The sequence below is a fragment of the Aquarana catesbeiana genome, linkage group LG11 (assembly GCF_042186555.1).
Source record: "Aquarana catesbeiana isolate 2022-GZ linkage group LG11, ASM4218655v1, whole genome shotgun sequence".
Taxonomy (NCBI): Eukaryota; Metazoa; Chordata; class Amphibia; order Anura; family Ranidae; genus Aquarana; species Aquarana catesbeiana.
Window position 1 is genome coordinate 102,695,879 of NC_133334.1, and position 19,378 is coordinate 102,715,256.

At 38.4% G+C, this 19,378-nt stretch overlaps 1 protein-coding gene across 2 annotated transcripts in view; it reads right to left on the reverse strand.

Annotated features, from left to right (window-relative positions):
- Positions 1–485: 485 nt before the first annotated feature.
- The window catches only part of LOC141112206 (uncharacterized), a 122,666-nt gene continuing 103,773 nt past the window's right edge, over positions 486–19,378 (reverse strand). For both annotated transcript variants that reach the window (XM_073604800.1, XM_073604799.1), the window contains exons 42-53: positions 18,764–18,833; positions 17,438–17,550; positions 15,986–16,017; positions 14,694–14,871; positions 13,126–13,230; positions 10,516–10,556; positions 9,414–9,533; positions 6,285–6,380; positions 4,079–4,204; positions 3,028–3,067; positions 1,387–1,510; positions 486–839 (exon numbers count right to left, since the gene is read on the reverse strand). In XM_073604800.1, coding sequence (XP_073460901.1) covers positions 653–839; positions 1,387–1,510; positions 3,028–3,067; positions 4,079–4,204; positions 6,285–6,380; positions 9,414–9,533; positions 10,516–10,556; positions 13,126–13,230; positions 14,694–14,871; positions 15,986–16,017; positions 17,438–17,550; positions 18,764–18,833 — 1,232 coding nt within the window. In that variant the 3' untranslated portion in view covers positions 486–652. The remainder of the gene's footprint in view (positions 840–1,386; positions 1,511–3,027; positions 3,068–4,078; positions 4,205–6,284; positions 6,381–9,413; positions 9,534–10,515; positions 10,557–13,125; positions 13,231–14,693; positions 14,872–15,985; positions 16,018–17,437; positions 17,551–18,763; positions 18,834–19,378) is intronic.

The following is a 19,378-nucleotide window of genomic DNA, read 5'->3' on the forward strand; positions in this document are numbered from 1 at the left end:
TTGTACTACAACTATTGCTAATTCACTTTCATGCCTTTTATCATTACCAATCATATTGTTTGACAATGTATTGAGACTTGATTTTACTAAATCGTTAGGTGTCTGTTTCCTGACACAGCATCATTATTGTGTACCTGGTATTCCTTTTCAGTGATTTCTGTGATATGACAAGCTTTGTTCACTCAATCTAGTGTGTCAGAGGGGCTGAAGTATTTATGAAGGTCAGGGAAAAAGAGCAAAAAACAGAGAATCCATCCTATCCAGCGGCTCCTGTGGGGGTAGTGTTACAAACACGTATCTCCTCCTGCCATTGCTCGTTCAGGTACTATGCAAATACTTCAATGCCACACTTACATGATGCATATTTCTAACATTTTGCACTGACTTGATACTTAAAAATGTAGGCATCAGTTAATTTTGTTTCCTTTGTATTCATGTAAATATGAATTGTGTTTTATATGTATGCAGAAAGACATGGTACTACATTATATGATAAAAATTGCTTTATTTTTTTTCAGGTGGAAAAAGGTAAAGAATGAAAACATGTATAACAGTTGCATTTTAAAGTTAGTTTGCAGTAAGTTTCTTCAATCCCTGTAGGAGGGTCTGTCCTAATGGAAACATAAACTTCTCTTTTTTTACTTTAGGGAAGTCAGACTTTGGTAGGTGACTGAGCTGCCATGCAGTCAGTGCTGACACACCTACATTCCTCCACATCAATGTACTCATGTTCCACTTGACTTCCATCAGCACACTGCATCATCACTTTCTTCTTGCTGGTCTTCACCTCCTGACAGCAGGAACATGTGTGTGACATTGATCTAGCAGCTGCAGAATATCTAAAGATATAAATAAGAGTTTCAAAATTAGTTTTGTAAATCTGGACAGTTGATGAAAGCCAGATCCTTAAGAGGGAGTTACAGTGGTTTTGCATACTGTTTAATTCTGTGTTTATACTTTTTTCAGACATACAGAAAAAATGCATATGAATAAATGTTCTTATTTTCATTTCCGACAAGCAGGTGGAGTCCTAGGTCCCTTTTCGTGCATTTTCACAAGCAATTTTCACCTGTTATGCAGGAATATAAATTCAGGCTACAGAGCTCAATGGCTCAAGCTGAAATGCACATGCACAACTGAACAAGACACATGAGAGAAACCTATGCCCTCCTGAAGGCCCTAAAGATTTCTAATCAGTGTTTGTGTAACTAAACAAATTCTGATGTTCTCTATCTTTATAAAATGTATTATGCTCTGTGAAAGTCAGGACTGCAGCGTGTACTAAATTTGTATTTGCAAAACTAGGATTGCATTTAAAAGATAATAATGATAAACTATGATTTTTAGGAATTTTATTTAAAAAATGTTAAATAATATGTTACTTACATAGACAAAGTTTCACATAATCCATCACACCGAGCTATCTTCACCTTTTCTTTGGACTGACAATTATTGTCATACAAATAGTCATAGTCTTGATAAGCCTTGCATCCTGTACTCTTTTCAATACCTGTATGGTTAATAATATTGCATAAGATTTAAAACCATTCTACAATGTCAATAACTACCGTATTTGACTGCAGTTACCATTTTAATTCCAAGATTTATATCCAGTATCTTAAAATCAGTATTTAGCATATACTTAACTTAAAATTTAGCAAGCCAGTGCTTCTCAAAAACATTCCCAATCTGCCAAGCAGGGCCTAAGCCCTGAAATATTTCAGGTAAATTGTTCTCTGGTTGAGTGTAATGATTTGCCAAAAGGTATAAGATCTACTACAGGCTAGATAACCTGCGTCTGCTCCATTTAACCAACTACCTTAAAGAGACCCCTTTGCCAGGCCATTCATTTCAACAACAATCTTTCCATAAGATTATATGTATAGATGTGTGCAGCCTATTGCATTAGGATGTGCACCCCAAAACACTCAAACACACACACACACACACACACACATATATATATATATATATATATATATATATATATATATATATATATACACACACTGTATATAGTGACAGTGGTTACTTATTTATATTATTTTATTTTAGAATATTATTATTATTATTTTTTTTTACAATTTTTTTAGGAGCCCCATTGAGGGACTTTGTTCAAATATCAGGTCATGGGTCTAAACAGACCCCTGATGCCTCACTTTTGAGATAGAGAAAGGGACTGGGGACAGAGATTCCCCAGTCCCCTTCTCTGCAGCCTCAGCACTGGACAGTGAATGAATTGGAAGTGCTCTGTGCTGAGCGGCTTCCTGTTCATTCAGAAACTAAAACATATACACTTGGTAGAGATCACTCACTGTGTTCATTCAGAAAAGAAAGCAGCTGGTAAATGACATATTTACAGACCCCTTCCTCTGCTCTCCATCCTGAAACCCCTCCATGTGTGCAGCAGCAGCCGGCCGTAGAGGAGAGAAGGGAAGCAGGCAGAGCTGCGGGGGGACAGGATATGTAAAGCACATAGCTGAACTTTATAAATGTCCATTTTTAAATGCAGCAGTGTGGCAGCAGGAGGAATCTGCACAGCACAGGATGATTAGGGTGTGTCCAGGCACATCCGGCAAACCCCATGCGCACGACTATGTTTATATGTGCAGTTATTGTATTTTAAATATGCTGTATTCCTGTATAATCCACCCTTCTGTAGACATCCAAAAGCCCTGAGACTGCTGCTTTTGCCGAGCCATTTTGGATATGATGTCATTAGCCCCAGCAAACTCAGAGCTGTCCCTCAATTAACACTCTATAGTATTCCCCTTTTCTTCTCCCCCAGGTGCTACATTGCAAACATCGCAAGTATTAGCCTAACCATAAGAGTTGCAGGCAACTAGGTGTATATATTTCACTACTGGGATCTCAGCATTGTGTCATTACCACACAGGACTATGACATGTTGGTGCAGAGGATCCTGATGTGATTCTTTGCACCAGGATTTTTCTAGATAAAATGGCATGGTACAGGTGAATGGAACATGCAGCATGGCCCTTCAGTTATGAAGAATAAAATACTTACATATTTTACAGCAGCCATTGGGTAAAACTTCAATTGTTCCCTGCAATATTTGAATAAAAAAAAAAGTTATGATGAAATGAGGAAGAAGGGATAACCAAATACGTAATCTGGCACTAAACTGGCATGATTGGGTCTTTCAAACCAATCAGAAACCCAGGATCACGTTTTTACATTTCCAATCATACTCCAGTGCAGACAGTCTCCCTATGAATTGCTGTAGGCCATGCAGTGTTTTACTTTTGAATTGCTGTAACATACAGAAAAAAGCACATCACTGTAACTTACTGCAACACAACAATGTGAAGGGGGCCTCCATTTAAAATAGAGAGCTGATATTGCCTTGCACTCACTCTTGCTACATACCACAATGTTGTTCCACTCTGTTGCCTCCACATTTATAAAATGTGGCCCGCATTGTGGAGCCTGCAGTATGTCACAGTGTCCCACAGCCAAACAAGTATGTAATGCACATAGCTCAGCTTTAGGCTGCTTTCACACTGAGGCACTTTGCAGGCGCTAAAGTACTAAAAATAGCACCTGCAAAGCGCCCGGAAAAAGCCGCTCAATTCACTAAAATGTGAAAGCCCCAAGGGCTTTCACACTGGAGCGGTGCGCTTGCAGGGCGGTCAAAAAAGTCCTGCAAGCCACATCTTTGCAACGCTATAGGAGCGGTGTATTTACCGCTACTAAAGCGCACCTTCCCATTGAAAACAATGGGGCAGCGCTGCTGCAGCGGCGCTTTACGGGCGGTTTTAACCCTTTTTCGTCCGCTATCGGGGGTTAAAACCGCCCCGCTAGTGGCCGATTAGCGCCGCTAAAACTATGGTAAAGCAGCGCTAAATATAGCGCCGCTTTACCGCCAGCGCCCGCCCACCTCAGTGTGAAAGTAGCCTTAGAAATGTGCATTTTTAAACGCAACAGTGTGACTGCAGTAACGTCAGAAGCTACAGAAAAGTTTTTCGCTTAGACTGGAGCTCTCCTTTGCAAAAATCTATATAGTTACGAGGAAAAGGTTATAGTTCACTTTACCAACCAGATAATTTGTACTTACAGGTTCACAGTTTTCTTCATTAAAAGCTGGACAGGAAATGCTCGAGATGGATGTGATGAACTGGTCCTTTATCATAGTGCAGCTGTGCATTGTACAGTTATCCTCTGACCATTTGTTTTCTCCAGGCTAAAAAACAAGAAATGATAGTTAAAAAAAACATATACTGCATTGATGTCTAAGGTTTCAACAGCTTTTTTTTTTTTTTTAGTCAACCAAGGGGATATTAATGTTCAGCAAAAGTGGTTAGAATTAGCAGCAAATACAATGTATATTGTATATTTACAGTATATACAGTATATATATATATATATATATATATATATATATATATATATATATACTTTTTTTTTTTTTTTTAGTGAGAGTTAGAGGATGTTGCATAGCCATTGAAAGGGTATGTGCATTTGTTCTATGTGAATTGGACAAAAAACAAAGGTAAATAGGCTAAATCATGTGCTGTTCAAATGTAAATCATTGATTTTAAATGGAAAATGCCACACTTGACCACTAGATGAGGCTAAGTATTACAGGAAATGTCTTTAATACTTACCTCCATCTAGAGGCCAGATGCAATATTTTCAATGCAAAATCAGTGATTTACAATTGAGCAACACAACATATAGTCTATTTACATTCATTTTTATTGCCCCATTGGCATGAAATGAATGTACATGCACTTTCACTGGAGGAATAACTATGGAAATGCTTTTCCCTAACAAAGATTTTCTTGAAAGCTTGACTCTAAACAGAACTTCTTTTGAGATGTGGATAAAGCATTAGTATCCCTGTCAACTTTATTGGTGTGTGGATTCTCTTTGTGGGGATTTCCTTTTATTCCCTTTCAATGTGATTGGTGTCAGTCATAACAGGAAGTATAGAAATATATATATAACAGGAACGCAAAGAGCAACAAAAACAATGCTTTGTTCAATGGATAATGGCTAAAAACCCTGTCCCCTTTTATTGATTTTTGTGTCTACAATGGGGAGATTTCCCTTCACTTCCTGTCCAAGTGATGGTTTTCAGAGAGAATAGGAAGTTAGGAGAAATCTCTTCAACAGGGATCCAGACAACAATAATACATTTGACTTTCCTTCCCTTATCCAAACTCCATGCTGCCTCTCTATTGATTATAATGGACCTAAGGCCTTATTCACACATACAGTTATTTACATTTATAGGACATAGAACATGTAATGTTTGTAAATTGTATATTGCACACTGTGCATTCAGTTTAAATGCACTTGGAAAAAAATGAAATCTTTGTGTTCGTAGAAGATTAAAGTATATGTAAACTCCCACCTTGTAAAACAAGCCATTCAGTTTAAAATAGAAATGAAAGGTAAAATATTTGTGTACAGGTATAAAAAAACATTCTGAATACTTTTCTCCCATTTTTTTATAAGTGATCAAATTCCCTCTGTTCTCAGCTGCGTAAGAGCTAGGGGAGGAGAAACAGCAGCATACTGGTCTTCCCAGTGAATGGTTGGGGGCGGGGGTCATGTCAGGATCATTGGAGGAAAGCAAGGTAAGCTTTCAGCACAGCTAGAGAACTGGCCACGCTGGGCTATCATGCCTAGTGTGGTCAGCTTTTAATAGGAAAGCAGAGGGACTGGCAGGAACATAAGGGATTTCACACAAAGGAAGCAATACAAATTGAACAGGTACAAGTACATGGTACAACAGGTCTATCTCAGGAATATTGGGTTTGCATATTTTTAAATACTCTAGGAGCATCTAAATGCATGCACAGCATGTAAAGGCACGTAAATATACGGTAAGAGGGAGTTTGGGGGGAACAGTCTATATGGAACACTTAAACACATGTAAACAGGTTATATGTAAAGTCATCTAAAGGCATATACATTTTTCATATAAAAGCAAAGCAAATATACTTCCCAGATCAATTTATCCTGTGTTTAAATACATCAAATGCAGAAGGCCCATGTAAATGAGGCCTAAATGTATAGCTTGGGGAAGCTTTAACCTTGATAATGCTATTATTATACATACATGTCTTCGATGGTAATAAGTCAATGAGGCTTTATTCAAAGCAGGTACTTACATGACAAAGCATTATATAATCCACTACTATACATCCATTTTCATTAGCTAGGACAAATGTTTTAGCTGTCATGTTATAATCTACAATCAGCTCATTTATTATACCCTGACCATGCACTGTGTATCCCCTGGACATACATACTTTAATCAGCTGGTCATGTCCATCCCGACTGAGGACACAGTGCGTCTGTTCACACACTCCACAGCAGTCATTGGTACGTTGCTTCAGCTCAAAGCCCTGCAAAGAAAATTAAGCAGTATTTGAATTTGTTCACTACACACAACATAGACTTCTAAAGCTAGGAAGCATTATTCTGCTCTGCCTATGCAGAGAAAGGCAACATGTTCCCTTTGTCCCCCTATGTCCATATTTATCTTCCTTTTCACTCCCCCACTGCTCCATTCAGCTGTGCCTAAGCTTAAGTCTGAGCTTACATAGTATGGACTCTTTTCCTGTCCATATGTGCCTGTACTAGTGGCACATGCTCTTCTGTACTCACAAGTAAGAAGTATTTTCATGTTCCTGATGACTGAATAGAGTGGTGGGGAATGGAAGCTGAGTGAAGGTGAGTATGTGCTGCCTGGGGACTGGTGACTGATGGGGAAACTGCATATTATATATTTCCTTATTAATATTGTGGCTCACTAATGAATTCTAAGCCTCCAAAGCTTGGTTAAGGGGCCATTCAAAACATATAATGATGGTCACTTTAGCTGCCTTCATTGTAAACTGACTATATGGACAAGCCAGCCCACTAATCTCCTTTCAGGAATGTGACATTTTCCTTAGAAGGTCATTTTGCTCCAGTGGGGGTGGGTTGACCATTTCCTTACACTCAAGTCCTATATATACCATAGGAAAAGTTTGCAAAAACTGTCTCCCTATCTCAGAGCTCCCATCAGGCATGTGTCTGATCCTGATTCTCTGCGCCATGCCATATAATGGGAGAGACCCATGGTGGAAACAGCATCTTTAGTTAAGGCTACTTTCACACGGAGGCGCTTTACAGGCGATATAGCGCTAAAAATAGCGCCTGCAAAGTGCCTGTAAAGTGCCTCTCCTGTCACTCCTTCACACTGGAGCGGTGCACTTGCGGGACATTAAAAAAAGTCCTGCAAGCAGCATCTTAGAGGCGCTCTAGGAGCGGTGTATACACCATTCCTAAAGCTCCCCTGCCCATTGAAATCAATGGGCAGCCCTGCTGAAGCGCCTGCAAAGCAGCGCTTTGTGGGCGCTATTAACACTTTATTCGGCTACTAGCGGGGGTTAAAAGTGCCCCACTAGCGGCTGAAAAGCGCCTCTAAAAAGATGGTAAAACTAGCGGTCCTTTACTGCCCCCGCGCCTCAGTGTGAAAGTGCCCTTTTTGTTCTTGTTATATTTTCTAATATTATCTGTATCTGTCATTACTTTTATTAAATGCTATACTTATAAGTATTTGTGTGATCACTTTTGTACATATCGAATACAACCCCAAAAACTTAAACATTCACGTGATTATGTGACCACGTGGCCATAGTGAAATAGTGGCCAAAGTTGAGGTTAATTTTAATTGTTTCTGTAATCCCACAGTTCTAGCCTGAATACATTGTCAGTGCTAGACATTATGACTACAAACATGTAAATTCTTACAGAAACAACCATTAGTAAATAACTTGTGCTGACTATAGAGGGGTGGAGTACATATGATGTTTTTCTTGCACTATCAAAGATTCACCATAACCATCCTTCTCCCATACATGAATGTATAAGGTAATGGCCATTAAAGTAAGATTCTGACCTGAAAATTTACTATTAAAATGATTGAATAGTTTTCATAAATTTTCTTTCAGTAGTTATCATATTCAGAAGAAGAAAATAAAATGGTATTACTTTTTTAGTCAGTTAAATTTGATATACTGCATACAATCATTTTCCATATACACATCCAGCCTAGCCCCTGTTTACTTGTTTCTTAGGGTATGATTAGCTGCTTTATTTAAGAAAAAGCTATAGTTTACAAAGCTCAATAGTTCAAGCTGAAATTTACACAAAGAAGAAAAGCCACATACAAATGTACAAATATCAAACAGGCCCATGACAGCCAAAATTGCAAATTGAGAAATATGCCATTTGAGCTACCCCAGACTTACTGTATGGTAGATTATGCTTACTATTGCAGCGGTATACAAAAGGGTCTACTACAAAAGATATTTTTGATGGCTTGGTAGCATATTACCTTCATGTTGCCAAGAGCTCCATTAAGGAATACATTGAGATTAATATATTGCAAAAAAGCTGGATGTCATCAAAACAGTATTCTCCTGTTAGTCTGAAAAACTCTTATGAGTAGCTAAGCATTAATAGGGTAGTAGGATTGGTACTATAGTAGTGAGAGGAGCTGCAAACTTATCATACAAGATTGATATTGTATGAGCTAGCTTAAATGACCCACTAAATTGTCCAGTGGTTGCTAATTTATCCCCTATGGGGAATTAGTGATGTCACTCTCGCTATCATTTGACATGTGACAGCCCTAGCTATTGGCAGCAAGACTCTAGCACTGTCACATTGGAGGAGGTGAGAGCTCCTCATACCCAATGGATGAGTCTGCAGAAGAAGCAGAGGAGGAGTACAGGCAACACTCTCACGTTGTCCTTTAAGGCAGGAAAGAAATATCAACACAGACTGTGCTGAAAGGGGAATCAGCAATTGTCTTCTCCCGGTGGGAGGGTGGGGGCGGGTGGTGGAAGAGGGTGATTATTGCTAGCAGCTATAACAGCCGCTAGAGATAATTGCAAGAGAATCCAGCAGGCTGGTTTTACCCAAGTTAAACGATTGATTAACTTGGCACATTCAACCTGCCCATTAACAGTTTGAATTTCGTCCGGTTTCCTGCTGAACCAGCCAAGATTTGAACCATGTATGGCTGGCCTTAGTTAGCCTTAGACAGTAGATAATGGTCAGGTGTGCATGGATGGTCCTTTTGTCTCACAAGGTATTCTGGGCTGATTGCTTTTTTGAACAAAAATATTTAGCTGCCTGTCAGGGAGAAGCAGATGAGGGGTAGACCTGTGCACTTATTGCCCCAGCAAAAAAATAATAGCCTCCTAATCTGCCCAATCATTTTGGCGGTTTTGTTGTGCACTGCTCCACAGTCATTGGTTTATCAATTAGAGACAGCCATGACTATGAGCACCTTTAAATAGAATGAAATGTAATGCAACCAGTTCATTGCAGATTGTAATCTCATAACAGACATGATACCTAAGTTGCAGTCAGCCAGTACTTACCACCGAACACTGTATATTGCACTGCACATGTGTACATTGTATCTCTATTCCTGCAGGGGTGCTGGCATTTTCTGAGCACACACAGTTCTGGCACTTATCAGAGTACACTGGGGCTCCAGGCTGCAGATATATAATACAGCATTTTTAACTATGCATACAATCACATAGTATATATCTTTATTTCTAGAAATCATCAAGACAGCATTGCATATAATGCGTATATAAGGATGCCAACTAGACTGTGCATTAGGAACCTAAACCTACAGCTTCTGTGTTCACTGAGGGTTTTCATTCACTGGGGATATGTAAAGGTCATCAGAAGCTTCCAGATGAGATTGTATTATATATTATAATGTAGTCTAGGATGTGGATATCATTGTACCTCCTACACTGTATTGTTTGGAAAACAGTCCCAACTTAAAACGTGCAATATTTTTAAACCCAATACCATGCCTGCTTACTAAAGAGATCAATTTTGCATATTTTATATGGTTAAGAAACTCCAATATCAATATTTACATATATCAGTATATGCCTTTAGCCCACTGTCATGATGGAGCGTTGTAACAAAATGGAAATTGAAGCTCCTCAGTCCTCACCACTGATAAGAAGTCCCGATACAACTTTATTCCAAAAAAAGACAGTGGGGGAGGATCCAAAAAGCCAATGCGTTTTGGGGGTTCAAAAATACCCCCATTAGCAGGGTTATAAAAAAACATAAGGACATCTCCATATCAATATCTTATATCAATACCAATACAATATCCCCTCCTCAGGGTCATGGTTAAAACAAAGTACTCAATAGCCAATAGTATTGGATGTATAAAAATTAATGTCAATTAACATTGAATAGATAATCAATATACAAGAACCTCAGATAGATGTAAGAATATGAATAATAAAATATAGCATTTCAGTTCATCAATTGGGCACAAAACAGCAATTTTTGCACAACTGATAAATTGAAATGGAAGGGAATCAGGGATTATGTTGTCTGATTTTAATTGCATCCTAATCAGTTTTTGTGACATGTATTTACAGTAAGAAACACCACATCAATCTTTTCCTTAATTATTTAGACGTGTTTTCCTTTAGTTCTTACCAAGTATTCTGCCTGTTCACGCACACAGACCTTCTTCCTCACTACAAAAGAACAGAGTAAATAAATAAACCATATAGATACAGTATAAATAGATTAAGTCCAGGGTTGGAGCACTCCTTTTCTTTATTCAATACAAAGTAATAACAATGTGCACAAAATTAGTATCAGTGATCCATTACAGTGCAAGCTTTTGGACCTGATGTCCTTCCTCAAGGTAGGAACACTACACAAATAAGATTACGGAGCTAACAACATTTATACATACATAGGAGCCAGATACAAAGTAATTAAACACCATAATATAGTCAATTAGGAACAGGTATTGGAAGAGCATCCTGAATTAACTCATGAGTAAGACAGTAAATAGATCTAAGGGCCAGCTCACATGTGAAGTTAACAAATGCCCAAAGGGTGAAAACTAGTAAAATGAAGCAGTTGATTACGGTCAGTTGGTTTAGTAAACAAATCACTTATAAGTTTCTCTCTTGTTATTGATATCCATGTATCAAGAAAAGGAATAGAAGCCCTGTCATACGTCATGTTCAACTCTAAATCCAGAACCAAACACATTAGATATTTATCAAATAAGGACTCACTGTTACCACCCAACACTGCAAAAATATCGTCAATAACGTGTTATCAACATAAGCAGTAATCTTGAAATAAAACTTTTGAGAAAATATAAGAAATCTCAATCATATTCGTAAATAAGTAAGCATATGAGGTTATTGATGCACCTCGTACAAAAAATGCTGATACTTAAAAAGAAAATAATTATTTGTCAAAAACAACCTTAAGTCCTCAATCTGGGCACAACTATACAATTTAGATGCCTCAAGAAGCCATCGACATGCAAGTATATCCAAATCATGTTGGATGTTAGTATACAAACTGGATATATCTCAAATTACTAGCATGCCATCAGCGTATACGGAGATATTTTTGGTGTAAATCATTACCCAGTCTTCCTTCTGGATTCGAGTGCTCCAGCCATCTGATTGGCCAAGCTGTGATGACATCACTCATACACATGCATGCAGGAGTCACGGCCGTGGCACGGAGCTCTAAAGGGGCGGCACCGGTATGCCGTCCCTTTGGAGCTCATACCCAGGTAACATCACCGGCTGCATGCAATGTGAATATCTCCTAAACAGTGCAAGTTTAGGATATATTCACTGTAGCTACAGGTAATCCTTAATTTAGGCTTACCTGTAGGTACAAGTAAAAAAAAAAACTTCACTACCACTTTAACTTATTTTGTACCTTAATGCCCCGTACACACGGTCGGACTTTGTTCGGACATTCCGACAACAAAATCCTAGGACTTTTTCTGACGGATGTTGGCTCAAACTTGTCTTGCATACACACGGTCACACAAAGTTGTCGGAAAATCCGATCGTTCTAAACGCGGTGACGTAAAACACGTACGTCAGGACTATAAACGGGGCAGTGGCCAATAGCTTTCATCTCTTTATTTATTCTGAGCATGCGTGGCACTTTGTCCGTCGGATTTGTGTACACACGATCGGAATTTGCGACAACGGATTTTGTTGTCGGAAAATTTTATAGCCTGCTCTCAAACTTTGTGTGTCGGAAAATCCAATGGAAAATGTGTGATGGAGCCCACACACGGTCGGAATTTCCGACAACAAGGTCCTATCACACATTTTCCGTCGGAAAATCCGACCGTGTGTACGGGGCATAACAGTGGGGTTACCTTGTACAGGAGAATACACAGAACTATCATATAATTGTCTTATAATTTCCTTCTCATAAGCAATCATATTTATAACAATAATAGAACCTCCCTTGTCTGCTGGTTTGATAATAATATCTAATAATATAATAATAATATCTCACAGAGCAGATAAGGAGTGTAGAGCTTTTATTTGCTCTCTAGTACTACTCCTAGGTATGTGTTCATTCTTAGGCCTATCTGCAAGAAACCAGGAGACATCCGTCTCCATCCTTCTTATAAACAATTCAACTGCCATGAAACAATGCCAATGGTACCACATTGCTTCTATTTTGTATACCCAATAATCGTAGACCACTGATGATAAAGGACATCCCAAATAAATTTTCTTTAAGATCTGATTTTCTATAAAATCTTATAGATCTTGTTTAAGAACATACATGTTCATCCTTGCTTTAGGACAAAAAAAATAATCTTTTGTTCAAAATAGAAAGTTTGGCAGTGTTCAAACTTACTGATGAGATATTATTGTATGTACAATATGCACTTCCAACATGATGTCTGTAACCTGGTTTTCACCTGGGTCACTGTGCCAGTTGTTCCTATGTCTCCAATGCTGGCAGCCTCCCCTACATTGTCTACTCTTGGGGCATAGGCTCCATGTTAAAAAGAAGAAGCAATGGAACCCATCAGTGTTTAATCAAAAGACGCCATGGAGGAAGTTGCAGATTTATCACTTATAACCTGACAGTTACTCCTGAAGATAACCAATTGGCATCCCTGAAGTTCAACCATTCATAAACCATATTCGTTTTACAATCCTTCTTATCTCTCTCCAGTTTTATCCAATTCCTATTTTCAACATTCTTTTTCTACATCTTCAGTTTACAACATAACTTGTACTCTTAACTTACCACAAGTATATACAGTACAGCAGTGTCCCTCTGGTATGTCACCAATAGCTTCATAGCCAAGCTCACAGATAGGAGGATTCGTTGAGCATTTTTTGGAATCACATTCTGTTAATGTAAAAAAAGGAAAAAATAGTTCATAGAGCGCAAGTTCCCTTTTCATGTATGGATTTTTAGATTGTTTATTTATTGATTGTCGACCTTTAGTTGGTCCTCACCTAGTAAAAATGTAGTCAGTAAAACTTCTATATATCCACCTAATTGTGTATGTCAACTTTTCTCACAGCTTTTACACAATAAGACTGAACAGTGATAACAGTTGTCAATGGAAGTCTGTTTTGTAATGGCACTTTGTCATGTTCAATATGGTTTGCTTAGACTTAAAAGGTAAACTATTAATTCATGAAGACACAGCTCTGCAGTTATCTACAGAATGACTACATAAATCATTCTATGTCTCTACAATTTCTGCATGAAAACAAGCTATGTGTGATCAGTCCCTAAAAGGAGCAAAAAGGTAAATTACAAACTCAATTCTTTTTCATTCTTTTTACAGTATTTAAACGGCCAGTAAAGGGGAGCCAGGATTTACATTGATATACATTAGCTATTGAGAAAGAAGTCCAGTTGTATTTAAATAGAGGCTCATTGAAAGTTGAATATAGCTGCTAAAGCACAGTCACCACTATGCCCCAACCCAGAGACCTGCTTCTTTAAAGCTATGATTTGGAAAGACTACTGGCAGCCAATCACCCTGTGCCAAGTAGTGGACCTGTTGCAGTCAGTAAGATGATCCCCATCACACAGAGTTATACATAAAACAAACAAACAAAAAATAAACAAAAATATGTTAAAATGAGCAGTTGCTAATATCCCTAAATATAGCCAACTTTAATCATGGCATTTAGAGAGTGCCTAGTTTGCATACTTGAACCAGGCTCTGAGCAATTATGTGTTTCTGTCCACAAAGTATACAACATTGGGTTGGATGACAGTGCATCTAACACATGGTAAGCACCGAAAGTTTGCAATGTATCCTATCAGATGAGCCTTTTTCCAGCCTTCAGCATACTTAGTATAGACATTCTGAGGTGTTGGAATGGGCACATACATAGGAACAAAACATGTAACTCTTTTACATGTTTTCAGATAGATGAAAATAAAATGCTGTTTATTTGAGGAAAGCAGTGCTGCTGTTTCCCCGAGCTTATAATGTGGCTCTGTTGTATTTACATTTTAGAAAAACAATGTAAAGTGTTATCACTTTGCTTGCCATTCCACCCGATTTTCAAATTCTGTCCCAGTGGAAAGTCTGTAAGTGGAAATGTGGCAATCAACCAACTGGAGGTTTATGCCATATGTTGAATGCAACATTCAAATCAATGTGATGTGAAACACTACAGATTGTATACTAAGTCAAATAACTGACTGCACCCTTTCAGATGTAGTGTCAGGTAAGGAGGCCAAATCACATACTAGAACTTCGAATTGTGTATCAAATAGACCTTTTTCAGTGCCTGTGTGAACATCACCTTATAATAACAATGAAACAAGATGCATACAACACTTACTGCACACGGATTCATTGCAGCAGGGGTCCAAATGATTGGTCTGAACATCAGCATAGAAACCTTCCAGATCACACTTGATGGGTTTCACTTTGGAACATTGGCGTTTCTGGCAAGTGATGCCGCTACCACCTTCTCTGCAAACACATTGCTGGCAGGCAGACTGGAACTCTTCTCCAAACTGTGTAGGAAAACTCTTGTTAATAATTTAGACTGGATACCACTAGAGATTTGAGGGTACGTCCATTCCCTCAATCACCCAGGGGTAAAGTGATTGTAAAGTCTTGTTTTCTTTTCAATAAAAATAACAAACATGTAATACTTACCTGCTCTGTTGCAGTGGATTTGCACAGAGCAGCCCAGATCCTCATCTTCTCAGGTCCCTCTTTGGCTCTCCTGGCCCCTCCCTCCTGTTAAGTGCCCCCACAGCAAGCAGTTTGCTATGGGGGCACCCCAGCCAAGTCACAGCTCCCTGTGTCCATTCAGACATGGAGCTGTGGCCCGGCCCCACACCCTCTGTCTCCTGATTGGATGACTGACTTTAATTGACAGCAGTGGGAGCCAGTGGTGCCGCTGCTGTGTCTCAGCCAATTGAGAAGAGAGATTTTTGGACAGCCGAGACACTCGTGGACATCGCTGGATAGAAGGGACCTCAGGTAAGTATTAGGGTAGCTGCTACACACAGAAGGCTTTTCATCTTAATGCATAAAAAGCATTAAGATAAAAAAAAAAAAAACGTATAACTTTACAACTCCTTTAAAAACAGATCAATGATTTAGATAGAACCTGTGATTTGGAAGAGTCATTAAAACTGTATTAAAGTATAACTAAAGGCAAAACTTTTTTTTAGACAGAGCTCTCGATTTGCCCTGTTTATGATTATCATTGAAAGTGAACGAAAAGAAAATCCCAAATTTTGGGTTGTTCCCAAAGAAGTAATAGAGGAGAAATTTTCCAATGGGCACACTAGTTATGGTTTCCTGGGGGCCCCAAGAGATTCCCTTAATTTTAAGGGATTTCCTGTTTGGCTATGGGACAGGAAGTAAAGGTAAATCTCCCCAAGTAGGCACATATGACAAAAGAAACTTACAGGGATTATATACCCTCTCTTACTCTAACCAAAGTGAAAAAAAAAAGTATTTTCCTATAGTTTTACTTTAATGTTAAACAGCATTATGGTGGGAATGAAGAGAATGGTACAGGTAGCTTTGGCACTGTGTTATACAAGCAGTGTAGGCATTAGTGCTAATATCAGAAAGCAGAAGACAGAAAGTGTAATCCATACTAGGACATACCTCCCGTGGTATCCTGTCAGGTCCAACACATCCTGAAAGAAAGACAGTGTTAGATCTATGATCATGCCTTCTGACAAAGTGACTATTAAGTAATAAAAGAAGGCCGGGGAAAAGGGATTTCCTAATGTTTACTTCTGTGTAAAAAACAAAGTATTAGTTTTGTCAGGTAACCATCTGTCCACTATCATATACCCTCTGTGAATACTCCAATTCGTCCATGTAATGTATCATACTTACTGATACTTGACATGATGTGCTTACTATCCCTTCTTATTGTAATAATTCATAATTTTGTGACCAAATACAGAGAATGCATAGGTAGGTTTGTTGCTTTTTAGCAACCAATAAAAGCTACCCAGTGAAGGTGATGAAATCAAAGTAAACATTTGATTGGCTGTCATAAGTATAACTTCCAATTGTCCATGTAGCTTTTATACATGAATAACACAGTCTATTGCTTTCACTGACTGGAAGCAACTCAGCTGAGGAACATTATGCACTAAACAGGCAGTGGACACAGTAATTAAGTGAGCTATTAATGTTATACAAAATACCACTACTGGGCTAAACGCTGTGTTAAAGATGGAACACTTCAAATAGGCACTTTACATAATTCAGCATTGCTTCCATAGCATCTCTGGATGGGCCTGCAGCCTCCTCACATTTATTCTGTCTTGTGCAGCCTCCCCCCCACGAGAACTACAACTGTGACTGCAGTGACAATGGATTACATATTTGAATTATGTCTCTCTGAATAATAAGAGCTTGCTTCATAAAATATATATAGACTGTATGTTTTGTGAGGGATGGCAAGCTAGGCAAAGCAACAGCTTTTGTTATCTGGGCCCCTACTGCTTATATTCACTGTTGCTCTCCCACTGCTAAGTCATCCTTTAGAGCTAACAAAAATACCTGGCACTTCTGGGTATGGGGGAGCATATGACTCATCCCCTTCGTACCATAATGCATCACTGGTTGCCTCCTAACCTGATTACCAAGCCCAAGAGTTGTCATGTGGAGCAGGAGTCCTTAGCCCTGTGTAGCTCCTACAAGTACAGTTTGGGGCTTAAAGAGAGTGAAGGGAAGGTGAATATTAGAAGAATGGGTGAGGGGATAATACTCAAATTATAACTGTGGGCAATATTAAATATGACATATATGAGGAAGTCTGTCACTATCCTTAGCACCGCAGTTTTTGTTTTTCTGAGTTCTCCCCTGTAGCATAATTTTTTTATCTGTTGATCATGCCGGTGGCTCCATTATTTTCCTTTTAACAAGAAGACAACACTGTTCCTTCTGCAGTGAAACTACACTGCAGTGTTGTCACCCTGTTGGCAAGGTAGTCTTAGATATTCATAATATTATCTAGGAGGATATTTCACCCTCATTTTGTATATATACAGCATTGTTGTTAGGAATTTAGATGCCCTTTGACAGAACATGACTACTTACCACAGGTAGATACACAAACATCCAATGCAGGGCTGAATGGCATTGTACCCACAGGGCAGAAACACCCTTCAGTCACACGTTTATCACTCTTCATTATTGATTGTTCCTCTGGACTGGAAGATAACATGTATTAGTATTCAATTAATAGTTCTGTGCAGTGGTCCACTGCATCGCACTTTAGTACATTAAGGTTCCATTCAAAAGAATCGCACCATAACACAATAAGTACGTATATGATTGTGTTTATTTAAATTAACATAATGATTTCATATAAATAGCAGAGAAATATTTTTTTGTCAATAATGCTATAGTGTCATAAACAAATAGAAAACTTGTACTGCAACGAAATGGATGGCATAGCTCATAACTTCAACTCAAAAACCTAATTTTCTATATCTTTGCAAATACTTGAACAAAAGAACAATCTTTAGCTGAAGATTGTTTAAACCCTTTCAAGTTTTCTAAGTACATCAATAAGGCATTATTTTTAACATATATCAGGGTGGCTATTGGTGGTTGTGGGTTCTTAAGAGGTTTTAACCCAGAATCTGTTAAATTCTGTTCTTTCTACAACGTGTTTAAGTATCCTCACTTGTCTGTACACTTACATTATATCACCACTTTGTGCTGTCTGGTACTCCCATTTTTCTGATCTCCCAAAAACCTCCTGGGCAGCTATACCTTTGCTATTCATTCAGGAGACATCTGCATTTTCTCTGTCAGATATGTTTACCTTGGTTTTTGACTGCCATCTTTCTCCTTGTTCTCAGCTTTTTCTTTAGTTCTACAGGACCCTGTGATCTAGATCATTACATTTGTGTCTCATGTCTCCCTCTGGGTTTTGTTTGGTAGGTGTTGTTTATTGTCTCACATTCTCTGTGTGGTAGCCATCTAGCCACCGTTAGTATCCTCTGCTTTTCATTTAGCTAACTCTGTCTGGTCTTGCTTGAGTATCACTTGTGTCCACCAGTTAATAATGCCTGATCTACCTAGCAACTCTCAAAATGACCAGATTTTTTCAGTCCCCTGAAGCTCAACGGTCATCATCCACCATCAGTTGACAACACTGATCATTCTTGATTGTCTATTCCATGTATATTTTAGTCCTGGACCTATTTGCATTGATTCAGTAATATCTGGGCTAGAACCTTGTTTAACCTAGTGTTTCCTCTGTCATGCTAGCAGCAGTCTAGCACCTTTCAATTCTGTTAGCCGCAATCATCAATATTGCAATTTAATGGCAATAGTCTTAAAAATCCAAGCTCATCTTCATTGCACAATGATTGTAGGTTTACTAAGCATGCAGTGTAGTATATAGACACTTACCTGGTCTGGCAAGTTCTTGGAGCAGCTGAACCACAGGCATTGTAGACTTGGTGAGATGGACACTCCATGGCTAAATGAAAAGCAATAACATATTGAAGATATCTGTGGCTGATCAAGTCAAATGTTTGAATGCTGGACCAGTATTGGCCTGTTATTATTACTGTTATGTGTGAACAATTAGCATCTTTATTTTAATATGCCCCCCTTACACTTCAAATAGTTCAGGAGTAGCTCTGTGCTTAATTTAGCAAGTGGGCCTAAATGATGTAAAGACAAATAACAAAAGGAAACAATAACTTAAAAACAAAGAATGCATGCAAAAAATGTTGCAGGAGGAATCTAAGCATAAAGGGACAGTAAAACTTAATATATTTTGCAAACTCATTTATCACAAACTCCTTATTATAGATGGAAGAGTTACAAGTACATCAGAGAGGCATCTGATTTATGTACCCCCTACCTCTACTACCTGTTGCGTATTTCTAAATTTCCTACACTGTGTTAAAAAACATGTTATTGTATTTCATCCAAAACATGCTGCAATCAAATCTTTGTTGTTAATCTTGTGATATAAAAGGAAGTTAAATACCTTTTTATGTAGTACTTGAGGCACCA